This window comes from Cebus imitator, unplaced genomic scaffold (assembly GCF_001604975.1).
Source record: "Cebus imitator isolate Cc_AM_T3 unplaced genomic scaffold, Cebus_imitator-1.0 Scaffold632, whole genome shotgun sequence".
Lineage (NCBI taxonomy): Eukaryota > Metazoa > Chordata > Mammalia > Primates > Cebidae > Cebus > Cebus imitator.
In genome coordinates, this window is record NW_016107947.1 from 333,904 (window position 1) to 357,098 (window position 23,195).

At 36.7% G+C, this 23,195-nt stretch overlaps 1 protein-coding gene across 6 annotated transcripts in view; it reads left to right on the plus strand.

Annotated features, from left to right (window-relative positions):
• Positions 1–23,195, plus strand: part of TASP1 (taspase 1) — a 249,705-nt gene that overhangs the window by 216,173 nt on the left and 10,337 nt on the right. For all 6 annotated transcript variants that reach the window (XR_001821353.2, XM_017517441.2, XM_017517445.2 and 3 more), the window contains one exon: positions 3,439–3,512. Coding sequence is in view for 5 of the 6 variants with exons in the window: in XM_017517441.2 (XP_017372930.1) it covers positions 3,439–3,512 (74 nt within the window). In the remaining variant the exon portion in view is untranslated. The remainder of the gene's footprint in view (positions 1–3,438; positions 3,513–23,195) is intronic.

Genomic DNA, 23,195 nt, shown 5'->3' on the forward strand with positions numbered 1-23,195 from the left:
TGCTTGTGATTTTTGCACATTGATTTTGTATCCTGAGACTTTGCTGAACTTGCTTATCAGTTTCAGGAGGTTTGGGGCTGAGACGATGGGGTCTTCTAGATATACAATCATGTTGTCTCCAAATAGAGACAATTTGACTTCCTCCTTTCCTATTGGAATACCCTTTATTTCTTTTTCTTGCCTGATTGCTCTGGCTCAGTCTTCCAGTACTATATTGAATGGGAGTGGTGAGAGAGGGCATCCTTGTCTAGTGCCAGATTTCAAAGGGAATGCTTCCAGTTTTTGCCCATTTAGTATGATATTGGCTGTTGGTTTGTCGTAAATAGCTTTTATTATTTTGAGATACGTTCCAACAATACCTAGCTTATTGAGGGTTTTTAGCATAAAGGGCTGTTGAATTTTGTCAAAGGCCTTCCCTGCATCAATTGAGATAATCATGTGGTTTTTGTCTTTGGTTCTGTTTATGTGGTGTATTACGTTTATAGACTTGCGTATGTTGAACCAGCCTTGCATCCCCGGGATGAAGCCTACTTGATCATGGTGGATAAGCTTTTTGATGTGCTCTTGCAATCGGCTTGCCAGTATTTTATTGAAGATATTTGCGCCTGTGTTCATCATGGATATTGGCCTGAAGTTTTCTTTTCTTGTTGAGTCTCTGCCGGGTTTTGGTATCAGGATGATGTTCGTCTCATAAAATGATTTGGGAAGGATTCCCTCTTTCTGGGGATGTCAAGATTTTTGAAGTTCAAAGCAGATGTGTGTGGAGGAAAAAACATCTGGTGAAGAGAATTTGCTTCATTGCGTGACACTGTTTCCCTGTACTCCTCAGTGGAGCGTCTGTTGAGCAGGTTGGCAGGTTTAATAATTAATTAATGATGAGGGAATGAGCCATTTATCTGAGGAACTCAATTTTGCGCCTTACTGCCTCTTTCTTCCCCACATGTCTGGCAAAGCCTTCAGAGGCTAGGATCATGGAATCACACAGTTGGGTCTCAACTCAAACACTTGTCTCCAGGCTTAACTAGCTTAGAGATATAAACAGACGGATGGCCTGGGGGACAGGGTATAGTGTTGAGCAATGCAGTCTTATTATCAGGGACTTTTGAAATTTTTATTGGAGTACATTACAACTTTAAGGATGCCTTAAAAAACTCAGAATTTTGAAGATATGTATTTGAATGTGACAGAGCTTTGTGTGCATCCCTGGATGTTTACAGTTTTCTTTTTGTAACTTTTTATTTAGGTATAATTTTACACATAGAGAAAAGTTCCAAGAATAGTACAAGGGACATTCATGATTCCTTTTCCGAGATTCAACCAGTGTTTTCATTTTCTTATGTTTGTTTTCCCATCCTCATTCCCTCCTCCCTCTACACGCATGCACACACACACACACACACAAACACAAACAAATGCATTTTTTTCCCTAAACTATTTGAGAGTGAGGTGGAGACATTGGGCTCCTGTATTCCTAATAACTTTGGTGAGTATTCCTTAAGAACAAGGCCATTCTACTAAATAATCACAGTGCAGTTATCAAAGTCATGGCTTTTAATATTGATATGACAGCACTGTCTAACCCGCAGTCCCTTTTCCAACTTTATCAGTTATCTCCATAATGTCCCTCATGACATCTCCTCTCACCACCGAGTCCAGAGTGCAATCCAGGATGACATGTGTTCAGTTGTCATGTCTCCTTTAAACAGGAAGTTTCCCAACTTTGTGTTTTCTGACTTTGGCGTTTTTGAAGAGTTCAAACCAGTTATTTAGTAGAGTGTTGCTATTTCAAGTCTGTTTGATGTTTTCTCATTTGATTCTGGTTATGTGTTTTTGTTAGGAAGACCAAATACCACAGAAGTTTTGTGTCTCAAGGTATTTTATCAAAAGGCATATGGTACTGATTTGTGCCTTCACTGGTGGTGTTAGCTTTGTTCAGTGAATTAAGTTGGAGTCTATCAAGTGCTTCCACAGTGAACTAACAGTTTTTCCAGTTACAAGAATTTTTTGGAGAGATATTTTGAAGCTATGTAAATAGCCTGCTCCTTGTCAAATTTCCACCTACTAGTTTTAGCAACCATGATTTTCTGTTATTTTTCTATACTTATTAGTTGACATTCTGCTGAAGGATGAGCTTTGTCTTCTCTTTATTTATTTGTTTGTATCAGTAAGGGTTCATTGGTTCTTTGTTCAGTGGTTATAATTCATTACGCTCATTATTTATTTTGATAGGCACAGATTTTGCCAGTGAGAGCCTTTCAGATTGACCCCTGGGTCTTTTTGTTAAGTCTCCTTTATTCTTTGAGCATTTTCTTTTTTTTTTTGAGACAGAGTCTCGCTCTTGTTGCCCAGGCTGGAGTGCAGTGGCATGATCTTCGCTCACTGCAACAACCTCCACCTTCTAGGTTCAGGCAGTTCTCCTGCCTCAGCCTCTTGAGTAGCTGGGACTACAGGCACTTGCCACCACACCTGGCTAATTTTTTGTATTTTTAGTGGAGATGGGGTTTCACCGTGTTAGCCAGGATGGTCTCGATCTCCTGCCCTCGTGATCCACCCACCTTGGCCTCCCAAAGTGCTGGGATTACAGGCATGAGCCACCATGCCCAGCCTCTTTGAGCATTTTCTTTATTTTCTGGCACAAGATGTACCAGATTCATTTTATATTTTCTCTGTGCCAGCTCTGGAATGGACATTTCTCTAAGAACCCCTGGTTCTTTTTTGTAGAGAATGGCATTTAGAAATTAAGGGCTGGGTGCAGTGGCTCATGCCTGTAATCTCAGCACTTTGGGAGGCTGAGGCGGGTAGATCACCTGAGGTCAGGAGTTCGAGACCAGCCTGGCCAACATGGTGAAACCCCATCTCTACTAAAAATACAAAATTAGCTGGGCGTGGTGGCACATGCCTGTAATCCCAGCTACTTGGAAGGCTGAGGCAGGAGAATTGCTTGTACCCAGGAGGCAGAGGCTGCAGTGAACTGAGATCATGCCATTGAACTTCAGCCTGGACAACAAGAGTGAAACTCCATCTCAAAAAAAAAAAAAAAAAAAAGGGAAATTAAGATCTGCAGTGTGTGTCATTTGTCTGTGTGCATGCATGTGGTTTAAAGAATCCACACTATGGAATATTACATTTACTAAATCATTGTATACAGTGTGTATGAGTGTGTGCATTTAATCGTTACAGATTCAAACAGAAGAGCATTTATTTTACATGTAATAATCATAAGTTTTGACAGGAAAGAAATACATTTTTCATTTCACAGTAAATGGCATTACACAGTTTTGAGTGATAAATCATCTTGACATTTATGAAGGAGCAAATGGAAAGTGGGGAACTGAGTATGTTAAATATAAAGCTATCTTTAACTGTTCTATTAAAAAGCAAAGATTTATTTTCCATCTGTGATCTGAATGTGCCTATTTGTGTTCTCTTTTACAACAGTGGAATTTCTGTGGAGCCACACAACAGAGAGCATGTGTGTTGGATATATGTCAGCCCAGGATGGGAAAGCCAAGGTAAGCGGGAAAGAACTGGTCATAACCTGAGAACCTTGTAGCCATTGCATAAACCTCTAACTAGCTAAGTTGATATGGATGAATTTTGTTAGCTTTTCTTGGGCAGTAACTCTATGATCTTTATAAGAATCTGAATAAGAACAGTTAACAATGCTAACAGCCCCAGAGAAAACCAGTATATCTATTTTGCTTTTGGTGACAGAGCAAGGGAGCATTAGGAAAAGCCTGCCCACCTTCCCCTACAGCTCCCATCTTTTTCCTTTTGCCCATTGCAATTAAGTTGAAAAGAGGAGACTGGGATTTGGGAAGAGAAAATGGGAGTGAAGCTGATAAGCTGACATAGGTGGATGATTCTGCAAGGAGTGTTAGAATAAAGGAAGCTAAATCAAAGCAAGCTTTGACTCTAGAAAGCATCCTGCATGTTTGATGGCACAGTGGCTGACATGCTTGCAAGTATGACCTGTCTCATCTTTCAGTGTGTTCTGTCATGCCCTGACATGATGTCTTCATGGGCAGAAGCAGTGGTCTTTGTCCACATGCCACATGCCTGTGGCACACGTCCCTCAGTGAGTTACAGTAATTACATAGACACCCACATACTGTCTCCAGAGTTGCTTGGCTTCCCTGGGTTCTTGAAGGTTGAGCCTGGGAGTAAGCAACGTGATTTATGGATTTTATTTTATATTGACCTCATGTTCTTCTTGTTCATAAAATTTTTAGGAACAGCTGTGGCCTATGATGTTTACTTGGCATTAAAGTATCTCAGTTGTAAAGCTGTGAAGTTGGGCAGCCTTGTTTTTAAAGGAAATGATTTATTTTGTACATTTTGACTTATAAAATAAGACTTCTGATATGAACCGTCTGATACAGATTGAATCATAAAGGATAAATACAATAAAGAGCACTTTATTGTTTATTTGCTATATAATACCCATCCAGACTGTCCTCTGTATATTATCCAGCCAGCGAGTAGCTCCACAGAACTTCTGTGAATAATGTAAAGAGCATTTAATCAGAGAAGGATTGGCTTATATTGTGAAAATATTACTGAGATCCCTTTGTTTCACCTTCACCTGGTACAATATTCACATTGTGTTAGTAGACCTATTTCCTAAGAGAATGCATAAAAGATTGTTTCATAATTTATGTAGAATGGAAATATGTTTGCCCATTTTAAAGGTGATTTAAGGGTTTAGAACAGCACTGTCTAATAGAATTTTGTGTGATGTAAACATTATATATCTCTATTTTTCAACAGGAAAGCTACTAGCCACATGTGGTTATTGATCACTTAAATGTAGCTAGTTTGATTGAGGAACTGAATTTTAAAATTTTACTTAATTTTAAATAGCCACATGTGGCTCGTGGTTACCATATTGAACAGTACAAGTTTAATAAGTAAGTGGGGAAAATGGTTATTCATATTTTCAGATTCATTTCTTCTCAGTGACAAAAGAGTTCCCAAATAGAAAACAGCATGATAAACCCCAAGAATCCTTGCATAGGAATAGCTTGCAGTCATTTCAGTTTCTCTGTCCCCTTACATATTCATTCAGAACTAAGATTGCTTTTTAACAAAAGAATGTGTCTGAGGTGGACTTCAGCACTGAAGCCAGTCTGGTGGGATATGATTATGTTATTAGGTCACTTGTGTGGAAATATTTTTGTTATCCTTGCTGGTGGCCCGTGGAAGACACCTTACTATTTAATGTAAAATATAGGTAGTAAAGAGTGGAGAGTCCTGCTATGAGCCCAAAGATATTTGGCCTCCAGTTATAGAGCTTGACATCTGGTAGACATGGTTTTCTTATTGTTGGTAAATTCTCCAGTTGGTAATCAATTTGGCAAGGAGATGCAGCTGGTCCTCTTGCCTGTCTTGTAAATTATGTTTTTGACCTTCCTTGAGGAGAGTTAATCCCTTTTCCTTTCTTTCTCCTTTGAGCCTGTGACTACAAATACTTTCAAGAAAAATAAAAAAAAGAAAGACAACCCCAAAACAAAAACACTAATGATTTGGCTGCTGAATTCTATTGATCAAAAAGAAAAATTATCTCTTTTATTATAAAGTCTAGAATTTTATTGTATTGCAAGTAAGACAAAGTTATAGATGAGAAGCTGAGCCCAAAAGAGAAAGGGGGTTATAAAAAGTTTGTATTCTATTTAAGCTTTGGACCTATCTCTCCCTCTGATTTCCTGACTTCTGTAAAAGAATAGTCGAACCACTAGTGGCATACCTGTTCAGTATCATGACTGGTTTGTGAAGCATGTTCCTCCATAATGTTGAGAGCCGTGGTAGCAAAATGAGTACAAAGGCATCTTAAAGTATTTAAAATTTAAAAACTATTTTTAAAAGTTCAAAAAAATGTGCCCTGCTTTTCAAAAATTGTCTTCTTTCTGTGTGTTACCAAACTCAGAAACTGAAGCCACCTGGCCATTTGAGCATATATAAGGTAGCTGTGTTTAATCCGAGATAAGGCTTTGAATTAAGGCTTAGCTCAAAAATCATAATGCTTAGAAAAGGCTGGATGATAATCAATATCATTGTAACAGGAATGCATATATAATTTGAATAAGTAGAGCTAAGTTTTTTTTTACAAGTCTCTTTTTTTAAAGAATGTTCTTGCAATTATATCATTTAATTTATAAACTACTTTGATAGCATAAGTTAAATATATCTTTTTAAGGAGCCAAAATTAGGGTATTGGTACCAGCTGGATTTCAAAAACAAATTGCCCATATCCTACCCAGATAGCAGACAGTTAATGAAGAGTTTTTAATAAACACCCAGTGTGCATGGACTACTGTAATAGAAACAGATGTTAAAACTGGCATGGAACTTATTCAACTATAATACATGAAATTAGGTTTCTTTTATTATATAGAGGTCACTTTTTATAACTGTGGTGAAAATACTGTTATAAAAATTTCCTTGAGGAGGAGCAGACTATTTTATAGTCTTTAAGCATCCCTCCACAGACTTCTTATTAGTTATAGGGAAAAATAATAACTATATAATGGAAAAACCAGGCAACACCTTGACCATGTGATCAAAATTAATAGCACCAATGAGGGGCAGATGGACAACATGTGCCTCTGGCTATGATAACTTGAGGATACAGTATCACTTGTGTAGTATGACATCTGGAAATGCATAACCTGAACCTAACTAACTGTGAAGAAACATCAGACAAATTTAAAATGAGGAACATTTTGTGAAGAAAGAAAAAAAGAACCATGTTCTTCAATAATGTCAATGTCATAAAAGACAGAGGTTGCAGAAATGTTCCAGAGTAAACAATACTAAAGAGTTGTGACAACTAAATGCAGTAACTGGTCCTAGACTAGATTCTATATTGGAAAAATGCTATAAATGCATTATTAGGCCAATTTACGAAATTGGAATATAGATGGTAAAAAGTGTCTTATCATTGTTAAACTTACGGAAGTTAATTACTGTGGTGTATAATATTTTTATTCTTAGGAAATATGCACTGACATATCTAGTGGTAAAGAGCCATAATATAGACAATATTTTCTCAGTGCTTCAGAAAAACGTATCATGTGGATGGATGGATACAGCAATAGCAAATTGCAAAGCAAATGGAGCAAAATGTTAACAGTAGGTGAACCTTGTTAAAGGATGTATAGATCTTCCGAAAACTACTCCATAATTCTTAAATTATTTTCAAATTAAAAATTTTTTAAATGTCACTCTTGGGTATTGTGGCACATTTGATTAGTTCTTTGGGCCTTGTAATTGAAATGATACAGCTCAAAAAATATCCTTGGTTTGTAACTGAGTCTGCATTGGATGAGTGATTACATTCCCCCAAATAATTGCCTTTTTCTCATTTTGAGTTCCTGACTAGAATGACCAAATATTCAGATAATAACACATCTCTTACAAATATTTTGCAAAAATATTTCTATAATAGCTTCTTGTTTTCCAGTGGTATCAAAGAGAGATTAAGCTTTTTCATGATCAAGGTGCTGTCCTCTTAGGATGTTTTTTGTTATATTACTCAGCTTTTCTCAAAAAAAAAATTTATTCAACAAATATTTGTGATGTTTCTCTGCCTTGTGTGACAAACCCTGTGTCATCCTCTGACACATGGTAGTGAAACAGGACAGATCTTGCCCATACCATATTTCCCTAACCTAGGGAAAGCACAGGGCACTGGATGATAACTCAGTGATATTTACATTTTGTTTTTAACATTTTTCTATTTTAATACTATGAAGTCTTCCAAACCTCATGAGGTCATGCCAGGATTTCTATTCTTGGCAGATCTGTCTAGTTCTTTGGGCCTTGCAGTTAAAATAAATAAATATTGGGATAGGTGCAATGCCAGGAAGTTGGAGCCTGGGTTGCCCTCCCACTCCATGCACACTGTGATCTGTGGTTTGATCACTGTGCCTCTGGATCCCAGAGGCCTCATCTGTAATATGAGAATAAGAAATCCTTACTTCGCGTTAAGCCCTTCCTGTGATAAGATATGATAAGAATGAGGAAGCAAAACATTACCTGTCTGAAGACAGATGACTAGACCCCATTAAGTCCTTGATGTTGCTTCCAATCTGCAGAATTCCAATTCAACATTCCAGATTACATGAACAAATATGTTGTCATTCAGTTTTCAGTAGGATTTTCGTAATACCACTGTTGTAGTATCTACTATGTTCCAACATGTTTTATCTTCACGAAGATGGTTTCCAGGGCTTTTTAAAAACTCAACGAATGTATATTTACGAAGGATAGCAGAGATGAAATTTCGAGTGCTTTTTGCTAGGCTTACAGCTTACCTCACACAAAGCTATGGGAAGAAGACTTAAATATAAAACATGACATGCACAAGAGGTAGCTATCAAAAGAAGTGAAAAGAAAATTCTGCTTCTAAATAGAATGAAGAAATTTGCAAGAGACTGTTGCTTCTACTCCCAACTATGTTAATGAGCTGCATAAACTATAGAATCATAAATTTTTAAAAAGTATCCAGAGAACTTAATACGTAGAGGAAAACCTAAGTAAACTATTTCCAGAAAGAGACAAGCCCTTCCTAGGAGACAAAAAACTGATTGCTTTATTCCCTGACAGAGCAGCAGCAGGAGTGGTCAAACTCAACATAGAGGGATATAAAGAGAAACCAGCCAAATTTTTAATGAACTCATTATGGCCATGTGTGAGCTGGTGTGACAGATTAAAATCCTGAGACGCTCCAGTCACAGAGAATTTATACCCACCACCAGTTTTTCTCTATGAGGTCTTCACCAAGTGGCAGCACACCAAAAGCTTGAAGCAGAGCAAAGAATTGTGAGTGATTCATTAAGGTGCATAAGATTTTCACCAAATACATGACAGTGGCCAAAGAGAGACTAGAGGCATAGCATAAGGCTGCAAGACAACTTGGAAGCTTAGTGATCCTTTATCAAATGCAACACAGTTGCAACAGAAGGCTGGGTTAAAGCAAAATAGACTTTTTAAAAAACCTTTCCTGCTCCCAATGTGTACAAGCCCTTCATCAAGTGCAAGGCAGTGTTGTACAGAAGCCTAATGCCAGGGTAGGAGAGTGAAGAAATATTCCATGGCACAGAAATCTAGGGGAGGTTACAAAGAGTAAAATGAACACCTTAGCAACATGGAAAGCTGATGGATTGCCTATAAACAAAGAGAAAGTCTCCCATGGTTAGAATGATGGTGCCTGGACTATAACAATGGAGAATTCTCTAGAGTTGCACCTGGGCTCAGATCCCAAACCTTGCTTACAGGAAATTCCTGATCCAGGACACAAAATCAACATGTAAAAATTAGTAGCATTTTTATACACCAATAATGAACTTCCTGGAGAAAGAAATCAAGAAGTCAGTTCCATTAACAATAGCTGAAAAGAAATACCTAGTAATAAATTTAACCAAGAAGATGCAAGACCTCTCCACTAAGGAAAACTGTAAAACACTGATGAAAGAAATTGAAGAGTACACATACAAATGGAAAGACATCACATCCTCGTGGATCAGAAGAATTGGTATCTTTAAAATAATCCTTTTGCCGGGCGCGGTGGCTCACGCCTGTAATCCCAGCACTTTGGGAGGCCGAGGCGGGTGGATCACGAGGTCAAGAGATCGAGACCATCCTGGTCAACACGGTGAAACCCCGTCTCTACTAAAAATACAAAAAACTAGCTGGGCATGGTGGTGCGTGCCTGTAATCCCAGCTACTCAGGAGGCTGAGGCAGGAGAATTGCCTGAACCCAGGAGGCGGAGGTTGCGGTGAGCTGAGATCACGCCATCGCACTCCAGCCTGGGTAACAAGAGCGAAACTCCGTCTCAAAAAAAAAAAAAAAATCCTTTTGCCCAAATACCAATGGTATTTTCCACTGTAATAGAAAAGACAATTCTAAAATTTATATAGAAACCCGTAAGAGCCCTAATAGCCAAAGTAGTCCTTGGCAAAAAGAACAAAGCTGAATACATCACACTACCTGACTTCAGAATACCTTACAAGCCTATAATAACCAAAATATTATGATAAAAACAGACATATAGACCAATAGAACGGAATAGAGAATCAAGAAATCCATACCTTTGTACCCAACTGATTTTTGACAAAGGCCCTAAGAACATACATTGGGGAAGGGACACCCTCTTCAATTAATGGTGCTGGGAAAATTAGGTATTCATATGCAGAAAAATGACACTGGATGCCTGTCTCTCTCCATGTATAAAAATCCACTGAAGATTGATTAAAATCTTAAACATAAGACTCCAAACTATAAAACTACTAGAAGAAAACATAGGGAAAATACTTCAGGACATTGGTTTAGGCAAAGGTTTTATGGCCAAGACCTCAAAAGCCCAGACAACAAAACCAAAGAGAGACAAATACAAACTGAAAAGCTTCTTCACAGCAAAGGAGACAATTGACAGAATGAACTACCAGTTGAATGGGAGAAAGTATTTGCAAACTTTTCATCTGACAGAGGACAGTAATCAAAATATACAAGGAACTCAAACAACTCAATGTTTAAAAAAACAAAGCAGTCCCATTAAAAAGTGGGCAAAAGACATGAGTAGGTATCTCTCAAAAGAAGTCATACAAATGGCCAACAGACATATAACAAAATGCTCAACATCACTCTTCATTAGGGAAATGCAAATCATAACCGCAGTAAGATCTTACCCCACTTAGAATAGCAATTATTAAAAAGACAAAATATAACATGTCCTGGTGATGATGCAGAAAAAAGGAAACCATACACTGTTGGGAGAAATGTAAATTACTACAGCTACTATGGGAAACAGCATGGCGATTTCTCCAAAAATTGAAAATAGGGCTCCCGTACAATCCAGTCTTTCTACTACTGGGTTTTTATCCAAAGAAAAGGACATCAGTACATCAAAAGGATGCCTGCGGTGTAGTTGCATGTTTATTGCAGCGTTACTCACAATAACAAAGATATGGAGTCAACCTACAAATATATCAACAGATGAATGGATCAAGAACATGTAGTATATATAAACAATGGACGTATTTAAGAATGAAATTTGGGCGTATTTAAGAATGAAATCATGTCATTTGCAGCAACATGGATGGAAGTGGCGGTCATTATGTTAAGTGAAGTAAGGCAGGCACAGACAAATTTAGCAGGTTCCCACTCACATGTGAGAGCTAAAAAAAAATGCTGATCTCATGGAGATAGAGAGTACAATGATAAATACCAGAGACTTGGAAGGGTATGTGAGTGGGAGGAGGGAATGAAGAGAGGTTGGTCAATGGGTACAGTCATACAGTTAGATAGAAAGTATGAATTCTAATTTTTGATAGAGTAAGATGACTATAGTTAACAACAATGTATTATATATTTCCAGTAGCTAGAAGATAGAACTTGAAATTTTCCCAATACATAGAAATGGTAAATACTCCAGGTGATGGATACCCCAAATACCCTGACTTGATCATAACACATTCCATGCATGAAACAAAATATCATGTGTATTTCATACATATGTAAAATATTATGTATCAACAAAAATAAAATAACTAGTATGTCAGTTGAAAAAAAATTAGTAACATAAAATAACTGATATTGGGTACATTCACATCATTTAAAATACAATTTCAAATCAAGGAAGGATGAAAAATAATTGAAAAAGTTCAATGAGATAAAAATTAAAAACAAAATAATTTTCAAAAATGAAATCTGGTGTGGCTATATTAGTGTCAGACAGAGGAGGTATGAGATGAAACAGGACATTTCATATTGAAAATGAGGTCAATTCAATTAAAAAGGTATAAAACTTCTAAATTTTTATGTATCTAGCAAAAGAAGCAAAAATTGAGAGTCATAAAAGGAGTAATAGACAAGTCTACAATCATAGTTGGAAACTTTAACATCCTTATTTCTCTCAGTATGAAACAAGACATACAATAGTAAATGACTTGAATAAAAATAGTTAAAATATGAATGATAGACCCAACTTGACCAAAGTGATATTTATAGAACATTACATTCAACAACTTATTATTTTCAAGTTCATAAGGAATATTGACCGAGAGAAACTAGCAATTATTTTCAACGGAATGGTAATAAAAACAATATCAGAATTTATAGGATGCAATTAAAATATTAAAAGGAAAAGTATGTTCTTAAATACTTATGGTAGAAAAGGAAGTTTAAAATAAATGAGTTAAGCTATCATCTTAAGACGCTTTAAGAAGAATAAATAGAAAATAATCAAAATAAGAATGAAAACAATAACATAGAAAAGAAATTTTAAAATGAAGGAAAACAAAGCTAGAAGATTATTTGACAAAAATTAATGAAACTGATAAAACTTTATAAAGAATGATTAGGAAAGAAAGGGAAAAAAAACCCCACAAATTACCAATACCAAGAATGAAAAGGAAATAGTCATACAGGATCACAGATTCTGTAGGCATTAAATGCATAACTTATTTCAGCAGAGGCACCAACTTGGATGAATTTATTGAAAAAAACCAGCTTAACACGTAAACCAGAAAATTTAAGTAACCATCTACATATTTAAGAAACCGAATTTCTATAAGCAAAACATTCTCATAAAGTAAATGCCCAGATGGTTTCACTGGTATCTTATATCAGATATTTTAGGAAGAAACAACATTAATCTTATGCCATTTCTTTCAGAAAATCAAAGCAGAGGGATTGTTTTCCAACCCATGTTATGATACAAGGGTAACCTTAGTATTTGACAAAGATATTATAAGGAAGGAAAACTACAGACCAATAGCCCTCATGAATATATGTGCAAAGAAGTTTAATAAGTTATTGCTTAGGGATGAACAATCTAGCAGTATTATTGCATGTGGACACCAAATAAGGATTTTCCAAGGAATGCACAGTTGACTTAACATTTCAAACGTCAGTCAATGCCAACAAATGATACTGGAACATAAGGATATCCACATGCATGAGAATGAAGTTGGACCCTTTATCCCATATATAAAAACTAACTCAAAATGTATCAGGAGCCAAAATGTTAAGAGCTAAAACTATAAATTTCTTAGAAGGACTTAGCAGTAAATCTTTCTGTCCTTAGATTATGCAATTGTTTCTTAGATATGATCCCAAAAGCACAGGCAACAAAAAAAATGAATAGGACATCATAAAAATTTAAAACTTTTATACTTCAAAGGATACCATCATGAAAGTAAAAAAGCCCACAAAATAGGAAAAAATATTTTCAAATCATGAAATTGGTAAGGGACTTGTACCAGAATATATGTAGAACTCTTACAACTGAGCAGTAAGAAGGCATAAAATGGGCAAGAGATCAGAGTGGACCTTTTTCTAAAGAAGATAGACAAACAATAAGTACAGGAAAAGATGCTCAACATCAGTAGTCATTAGCGAAATGCAGATCACAACCTCAAGTAGATACCACTTCACATCCAACAAGATGGCTATAATAAAAAAGATGAATAATAACAAGTGCTGGTGAGGATGTGGAGAAATTGGAACCCTCATATTGTTGATAGGAATATAAAAATGGTGCTGCTACTTTGGACAACAATTTGGCAGTTCCTCAAAAAGCTAAATAGAGTTACCATGTTACCCAGCAATTCCATTCCTAGGTATATACCCAAGAAAATGAAAAGATATGTCCACATAAAAACTTGTGCATAGATATTTATAGCAGCATTATTTATAATAGCAAAAAAGAAGAAACAATCCAAATGCCCATCAACTGATGAGTAGGTCAACAAAATGTGAAATATTCATGCAATGGAGTATTTTCAGCAATAAAAAGGAATCAAGTGCCGATATACACCATAGCTTGTATGAAACTGGAAAACATTCTAGGTTAAAGAAGCCAGACACTAAAGGCCCATATTGTATTATTCTGTTTATATGAAATGTCCAGAATAGGAAAATCCGTAGAGGTAACGTGGATTAGTGGTAGGGGTAAGGGAATGGGGAGTGAGTGCTAATGGGCAGAGGGTTTCTTTTAGAGGTGATAAAAATGTTCTGGAATTAGAACATTGCACATTTTGCAAATATATTAAAAACTACTGAATTGAACAGTTATTTCAATGGATGAATTCTATGATATATGAATGATATCTCAGTAAAGCTGTTAAAAATATTAATTGATATAATTTACTGTGTTCCCAAAATAAAGGAGAAAACCCATATGTTCCTCTTGATTCCATATGATCATCTCAACTTGTATTAATGATTAAAAAACCTCAAAATATGAGATATCCAAGGAAAATTCCTTAATGGGATTAAGGGCATAATCTATCAAAAACCTACAGCTAAAATCGTACTAATTGGTGAAACACTGAACACTTTCTTTCTAACAGTGACAACAGACAAAGGGGCCATCCACTCATCACTTCTATTCAGTTTTTTACTGGATGCCCCACTAGTACAGCAAAGCAAAGAAAATATAAAAATTGGAAAAGAAATGGCCAAAACCATAGTTATTCTCAGAGGACATGAAATGAATCTGACGAATGATGTACAAGACCTGTTCCCTGAAAACAATAAAACCTTGCTAAGAGAAATAAAAGAAAACCTAAATAGAGAAACATGCCATATTCATGGATTGGAAAGCACAATAATTCTAAGATAGACATTCTTTCCAAATTTAGCTATAGATTCAAAGCAGTCTCAATCAAAATTCCAGCAGATTTTTTTAAAAATAAGAAATTGACAGGTTGGTTTTATAATTTGTATGGGAATTTAAAGGACCTAGAACTGCAAAAATCAACTTCAAAAAATACCAGAGTTAGAGAACTTACACTACCATGGTTTAAGACTCATTGTTAAGTTACTGTGATGAAGGCAGTGTTCCTCCACAGAAGAGGCAAACCTAAAAATCAATCTATCAGCTTTGAAATCAGCAGGAATACCATCCAACTCTTCTGCAGTTTCATGGCATTCTGAGGGAAGGGAATTACCAGATTTGTTGATGCAGCAGGGTCCACCAGACACTGCAGAAATTATTAAATATTGTCTTAGAATTATAGACATAAATTTGTCTCAAGAAGAAACCGGCCGGGCATGGTGGCTCATGCCTGTAATCCCAGCACTTTGGGAGGCCAAGGTGGGTGGATCATGAGGTCAGGAGATCGAGACCATCCTGGCTAACATGGTGAAAACCCCGTATCTACTAAAATTACAAAAAAAAAAAAAAAAAAAAAAATTAGCTGGACATTGTGGCACACACTTGTAGTCCCAGCTACTAGAGAGGTTGAGGCAGGAGAATTGATTGAACCTGGGAGGCAGAGGTTGCAGTGAGCCAAGATCATGCCACTGCACTCCAGCCTGGCGACAGAGCAAGATTCTGTCTAGGGGGGGGAAAAATTATTCAATGTGGAGGGCTAGAACAGAATAATCACCAGCGATGTGGATGCTGTTTGTCATCAGATGAAAAAATTGTCTTTACAATAAAGATTTCCAAAATGATAAATTGTACATTCAACAACCTTAATAAAATATTCTTTAAAAAAGAATGTAAGAGGAAATTTAGATAGACACTTGTTTCTCCTGATGTATGTATTTTGGTCACCTTCTTCACAAGTTTTTCTAATTGCTAACGTACTTTAAACTTTAATTAAGTATACATTTTAAAATGTTATCCTATTAATTTACTCTTGGCCTTCAAGAATTACCAGTGTTAAACTACTAAAAGCACACAATATCTAGTAAACTCTCATAGGTTTCTCATAATTTCCTTTTTCTTTCAGTCTGTTTAGGGATATAAAGAATTTTTCAGGCGAAGTTACTGCTTTAGGGATGTCATTTTTCTTAAATTGGATGAGGCTTAGTGAAATAATAACACCCTTATTTGTTCTTAATTCTCATTTTTTAATTCATAAGGTGTATGAATTCATAAGGTATATGGAGTATAACTGGGTTAATAAATGTATTGTGCTCTTAAAAATAAAAATACCAAAATGGTCGCAAAGGAGCTCTTTCTAAAAACTGTCTGATGAGGTCAACCACGTTGACAGCGCCACAACTTAGGCTTTTAAATCAAATTTAAGGTGCGCCTTGAGTATTTCTTTTAAGCTCACTCAGTGAAGTAATTTTCCTTTTGAAAGCAGAAGGGAGAATATTGCTTACTAGCTATGTTAAATGTCTCTTGTGTGAACCTTGATTACAGGCAATCTTCTTGTATTCCACTGAGCACTGGACAGTGGAACACCTATAGGATGTATCGACCATGACTTCCTGAAAAGAGACTTCAGTTTCACAATAGTGGCCAATGGCATTTAGCCATTGAATGGATGTATTCAACCAAATGGATTTATTGGACCATATTTTAGATTTGTCAAGAACCACCTAGATACAAATTGGCCTTAGTCTTAACCAAATTTTAACTGCTTTTGGTAATCTAGTTCTCATGTTATCCAACAACTAAAGGCATCTGATCTCTGGCAGGAAGCCAACTGCTTCTGGCTGGTAGGTAAGGTGTCACCAATAAAGCTATGTACTAAGAAAACATCCCAGACAGCTAAGTTTGGCAAGTGCACTTATAAGCCACAGGCAAAGTGGTTAATCACTGATTTTACTTGTACCTTTTAAGACTGCCCAGAATTTCAAATGTAGAAACTTGTGTTTCTTTTTGATGCTCTTAGCGCTGCCAGGATGATCCCATTGGGTTTATTTAGAAAGTCATTTACATAAACAGGAGAAGATTGCGGAAGATTGAATGTATGAAAAACAGTTTCCTCAGCCTCAAGTTAATTTCTTAAGAGTTGTTGGTAATTTTAGTTTTGCCTAATTAGCCTTAACCATTAATTTCTTCCAAATGTTTCATTCAACATTGTTCCAGAGCAATAAATAGAAAAACAAAGAGGGAATTTACTGTGTTGTAAAGAGTATAAATCTTCTCAGAGGTGCAAATAATGTGTATTCAAATTATTCTCACTTTAATCATGGTATAGGGTAAGATTTTTGCAAAGATAAATGTCTATTGTCTGTTACTTGACTTGTAGACCCTCCATGTTAGTTGAAGTGAATAACTTTTTGTTATAACAACTTGAAAAGTAATGAAAACATTAATTTCTCTGTCTCTAGATGCTTATGTAGTTATCAGTCACAAATGTGAACTTAAGAGCATCACCATGTTACCTTCTAGTGCCCAACATTTTAGATAAATAGGCACCTTCCCAGCCGGACTCATGCCTGCTATTTGTTGACAGGACATATAACCATGACATGTAAATGAGACAAGTGTACTTAAAAATGATTGACTTTATTATGCATAGCAAATGAGTAATGATTACTTGTGTTGTTTTTGTTTTTTGTTTGGGAAGCAGCAGTCAAATGATAAAAGGAATTTTCTCTTGTTTTTTCAATCTCAAGACAAAAGAACCCTGTAATCTTGGTCATGTCATTGTTTTTTCATGTTAACTTCCTAACTTGAGAAAAGATATTGGTTTCTATGATTGTAAATATTGAGAATCCTCCATTCATTTCATGCTGTAACAACTCTTATTACATTATTTTATTAAATGGGTGAGTGACAGATATGGACCCTACTAGGTATATATTATATGTACAGGTACTAATGACAACACAGCACCCAACACATAGTAGGCATTTGGTGGACAGCTCTTTAATGGGTGACTGCATGTTGAGCTTTAGGGTAGAACTTTGAGTCAAGATGGTTGCTTGGATACAACATTTTATCCCCACATCCTTCCTTCCCAGTAATCTCCAGATTTGAGATTAAAAGGCTATATTCATCATATCAGCTTTAAAAAAAAAGTTAAATATATATAAAATACAAATTCTATGGAAAAATGCCACACAGACTAAAACATTTAAAATTTTATGTTAAAATATGATTTTTAAGTTCTGGTTTGTTTTCTCCTATAAGAGCAGACGATTTGACAACACTGGAACCCACTTCCTATGCGGCAGTGATTGGTCAGAACCAGGGGTAATCTCCCTGTTTGGTGAGGCTTGGGCACTTCACTTCCACAGTCTTATACCTGGCCTGCTTCACAAGCATTTGAGACTAACCTGTGTTGTAGATTTTGAACCCTAAGCCAAGTCTATCTGCTAGAATACATTTTCATTCCAGTATGATTCATTCAAATAATATAGTTTATGTTTTTTAAAAAGTCTTCATCTTGGAGTGCTCATTCTGTTTAATCCTAAGGATTAAAATTCTTTTATGATAATTACAATGTATGACTTCTATGTTCTGTAAGTAAAGCAATACTGAAAATTGGTGAAAACTTAACATTTTGGTATTAACTAATTGAGACATTTGGTTACGGTTGAGCTATTCTATTTATATTTCCTTCCAGTACTTCTGGATGCAGTAAGTGGTAGGTACTGACAATTTGCTTTTATGCTCTTGAGCTGTCATCACCGTACTGTACATGTTTGGACTGCACTGTCTGCTGCCATGTTGAAGGGGTAGAATGAAACTTAATTTAGGATGAAGGTTATGTTAACAATTTACTAGTAAAAGATGCTCAGAGTACTTGGAAATAGATTTTTCTTCACTTGAAATATAAAATTAATTTTATTTTAAATGTGCTTCCTAAAACATATTAGAACCCCAATCGTTCCCTGATTTCTTCCGTTGATGACTTTTGTGACTATCATGGTAAAATTTTGAACAGTTAAGAGTTAGTCAGGGTTATTACAATAGCTAATAATGACTGACTAAGAAGGAAGCCTTATTATTTGGCCTGAGATTTCAGCTATTAAAAAATCCTAAGTTTACTTAGGAGTAAAAGGTTGATAACACATAGTATCTCATTTTTCAATGAATTATTTATTAAACAATATCATTGAATGCCTTCTATGTTCAGGTACTTTTCTGGGGACATCATAGTGAACACAGCAGTCATCCCTATACTTGTGGACTTACATACTGGTGGGGGAAATGAACAAGATAAGTAAGGCCTATACTGTGTTTGTGATAAGTGCTAAAAGGTGATGTGAAGCTAGGGAAGGCATTAGGAGATACAGGGGCTCCAACGGTAGGTTACACTTTCAAAGATGTCATTCAAGTAAAGTCTTGGAGGAGTTATGGGAGCAAGGCAAGAACATTCCAGGCATAGGGAACAGTAGGTACAAGCACTCTGAAGTAGGAGTGTTCCCGGTATGTGGGAGGGACAGTGAGAAGGCCAGTCTTAGTGAGTCAGAGTAAGCAAAGGAAGCCAGATATATTAAGTAGTTTCTTATCCATGGTCAGTATTTGGGCTTTTCCTCTGAAATGGGAGCCACTGGGGAGTAATGAGCAGTAGAGTGATATGAACTGACCTACACCTGAAGAGGCGACTCCAGCTGCTGAACGGGAGGCAGGGTGGAAGGTTGTTGCCATAGAGGTGAGTGATAATAATGCCTTGGACTAGAGCATTAGCCATACAGGCTGTGAGAAGTAATTGGCTTTTCCGTGTATTTTAAGATAGAGCCAATGGGATTTGCCGAGAATAGAAAAGGCAATGATGACGCTTAAGATTTTGGCCTAAACAGAAGAATGGAATTGCCATCTATTGGGGTGAGGAAGAAGGTGAAGTGAGGGAAGAAAAGTTGAGGGGAAGTAGCAGAAACTCAGTTCTGGACATGTTAATTCCAAGATGCCTATTAGGCATCAAATGGGGAGGCCCAAAGGGTAGTTGGATATATGTGTCTGGAGTTTAGGAGAAAGGACTAAGATAGAGATACATATTAGGAAATCTCAGCATATAAACATTTTTTAAAAAACATTTGGATGAGAATACCAAGGAAGTGAACCCAGACAGGAGAAGAGATCCCTGGGGAACTTTTGTAGTTATAAGTTGGGGAAGCAGCCAGGGAGACTGAGAAGTTATAATCATAGAGGTCAGAGGAGAGCCAGGTGAGCCTGGTGTCCTAAAAAACAAGGGGAAAAGGTGTTTCAAGGAGAAGCTGGTGATCAACTTTATCAGATGCTGTTGCCAGGCCTTGTGAAATTATACCTGAGGACAGACTATTGGATTTGGCATTGGAAGTTATTTCTTACTTTGATAAAGAGGGGTTTTGATGGAGAGGTCAAAGCAAAAAGCTGATTATAGGCAGCTTAAAGAGAAAATGAAAGAATTTGAGGTAACAGATGTAGAGAACTCTTTCAAAGAACTTTGCTGTAAATCGAAGTAAAGAAATGGTGTGGCGACTGGAGGAGGTGGTAGATCTATAGAGTTATTCTTACCTCAATTTCCAGTGCAACCAGATGCTTTACTTTATATCAAAAATACTTCACAGACATTTTTCTTCAAAATGAGTGGAAGGAAAGTGGTCTGTTGAGTCCTAGGATACTACAACATTTAGTGGTTGGGAGATCAGGAAGAATCAGCAAAGGAAAGTGAGGTTAAGTTTTGGAGTAAAACGAAAGGAAAGTTTGACGTATTATTTGTAGTAGTTTCAGGTACAGCTAGTATTAAGGCATTCCTTGACATTTGGGATGAACTGACTTTTACAGAGTCACACAGATCTTTTGAATGAGGATGTCTGAACCTTTCTGTGCTCATGTGCCTGTCTCACTCTAAGAAGAGTAGAACAAGGTAGAGCAATAAATTTGCAGCTTTTGCCCATGCTTCCCCGCTGCCCCTGCCTTTTTCTTGAGGCAGAGTCTTGCTCTGTCACCCAGGCTAAAGTGCAGTGGTGCGATCTCAGCTCACTGCAACCTCTGCCTCCTGGGTCCCAGCAATTCTCCTGCCTCAGCCTCCCTAGAAGCTGGGACTACAGGTGCATGCCACCATGCCCAGCTAATTTTTGTATTTTTTAGTAGAGATGGGGCTTCACCATATTGGTCAGGCTGGTCTCAAACTCCTGAACTTGTGATCTGCCCGCCTTGGCCTCCCAAAGTCCTGGCATTGCAGGTGTGAGCCATTGCACCTGGCGTGCCCCGATTTTTTTTTTTTTTTTTTTTTTTTTTTTTTTCTTAGAGAAAGCACCTCCCGGGACCCAGAAGAAGTCAGCTTGAGAAATGCTGCTATCAGGGTCTTAATGCCTTAACAGTTCTTTTGTGGCATGGGTCAGATCAGTAAGTCAGGAAGCACAAGACTTTGACAAAGAGAATTTTCTTCAAATAAGTTGGTAGTTTTCATTTTTTCTCCTCCAAAATTCCTCACTGAAAGATTAACTGAGATTCTCAGGAAATTATCCATTACACAAATGGATAGTAGCTTCATTCTTAATGATAGTTTAAGTGTTAGCCTTTCATTTCTTTTTAAATAGAAGATGCTCTTTTCAAACTATAGTTAAGATTCATGTTATCTGGCAGCTTACCAACCAGAAGACCATAAATGACATTTTGGGTTTCACCTAGTACAAATCATCAGGATGTTGAGACCTCCCTTCCAGGTTCCCTATGAAGAGGAAACTGTGCTGTCTTGACCAAGGAAATGGTGACCCAGAGCCTCCCCTTACAAACCCAAAGAGAACCCCTCAGTAGTAAAACTCCATAGAATGTCAGAATCAGAAAGAACTCTGAATATAATTGAATTGAAGTTTTCTACTTTTACCTACAAAGACGTTGAAACCCAGAAAGCTAGTAACTTCCCGATCCAGAAACTATTCAATCTATCAACAGCAGAGTTAAGGCTTAAACCAAGTTAAGTCCCTGAATCATCCTGAAATTTGTTGGTAAGATTTTGACAGTAGCTGTCCTGAGCAAACCCTGTTTCACCCTGAAAACCTGCTTTGTCAAAAGCCTCCTGCACTTAAAGGCATGCCTCTTAACAGAGCCAGATTTAGAATCCTCCTTCATGTTACGTCTTCGGGAGGAGTGAAGATAGCTCTAAATTTGGAGTCCAGAGGCATTCATTCACATATCAATTTTTCCACTTCCTCTCTGACCATAAGCAAACCACATCACCATTCTAAGTCTCGTTTTTTTTTTTTTTTTAAACTGAAAAAAATAGGTATAGTATACATCTTTCTGTCTGACATGGTATTTTGAGATCTCATTGATGCAAAAGTGCTATGGAAACTAAAGCATTATGCAAATATAGGGATTTATTGTTAAGATTTCACAAGGAAGTAGTTTCTGCATCCTTCAAAGACATAATTGCATTCAGAGCAAGATTCTTGCATTTCATTCTTCTGTTCCCCAATAATAACTTGCAGAATAAGTATTTCTTAAATAATGGAGCACTTTTATCATCTGTAGCAAGAGGGAATATTCATGATAATTCTCCATGTGAGTGGTGGAGTAATAGGTACTGTGGGGCTTGCCATGTTTATGTGAGTATCTTCACAGGCTTTTAACTTAAAAATAGGAGGGAACTCTTGTCTGGTGTTGCTTCTGACTGAAGTGTGGTGTCAGTAAGCCTGGTAATAGTAAGAACCAAAGTGGCCTTGAGGCTAGAACAACATGCTATTCTCATCAGACAGCGTTTTAATCCTATTTTAAATGGACATGATATTTATATGTGAGAATAGAACATTTTGCCCTTTATATACTTTATATATCCCTGTTTCAGTGCTAACAATGAAATTTACCCTAATGTCATCTTTGTGTTTTGTCCACGTTTGCTAGTGATCTTTTATGGCCTTCTTGTTTTCAGTGTGGAGAATGAGGTATGAGCGACACACAGTAAGATGAATAACATGGCATTCTTCTCTCATTCTGTTGATATTTCTGATTGGTTGGTTGAACTTGGGAATTATATCTTCAAACTGCTCTGGCCTATTTAATACTTTTAAGACAATGAGAAAATAGAAGTAAATACTTTTTTTTTTGATTCATTAACAATGTATACATAAGTTAAATGAAGTCAACATCAGAGATTATCCAAACTCTGAAAGAATGCTCTAGAGATCGTCTAACCCAGTCTTCATTTTCCATTGCCCAATATCACACAGGCTTAGGAAGTAGGTACCCAGATCTTTTCAACTATAGTTAATGGATTTTTATTCTATAAAATATATACATTATTCCAGAGCTATATTAAGAAAGTTCATGTGAAACTGTCAGTTAGTTGAGTACATCTGCTTTCAGGATGAAGACTGAAGACCAAACTCTATTTTTAGAGCAGTTAACTACATTCCAAGGTTTAATGCTGCACACAAAGAATGCTTAGAAGATACTTATTCACAAATTGCATCTTTTTGAAAGACAGCTCTTAAAAAGCAATGAGCAGGGAACTTCTGGGAAAAGGATGGGCAGGGAGTGGCAGTACCTCCTGATTCGACTCATTAAGAGAGA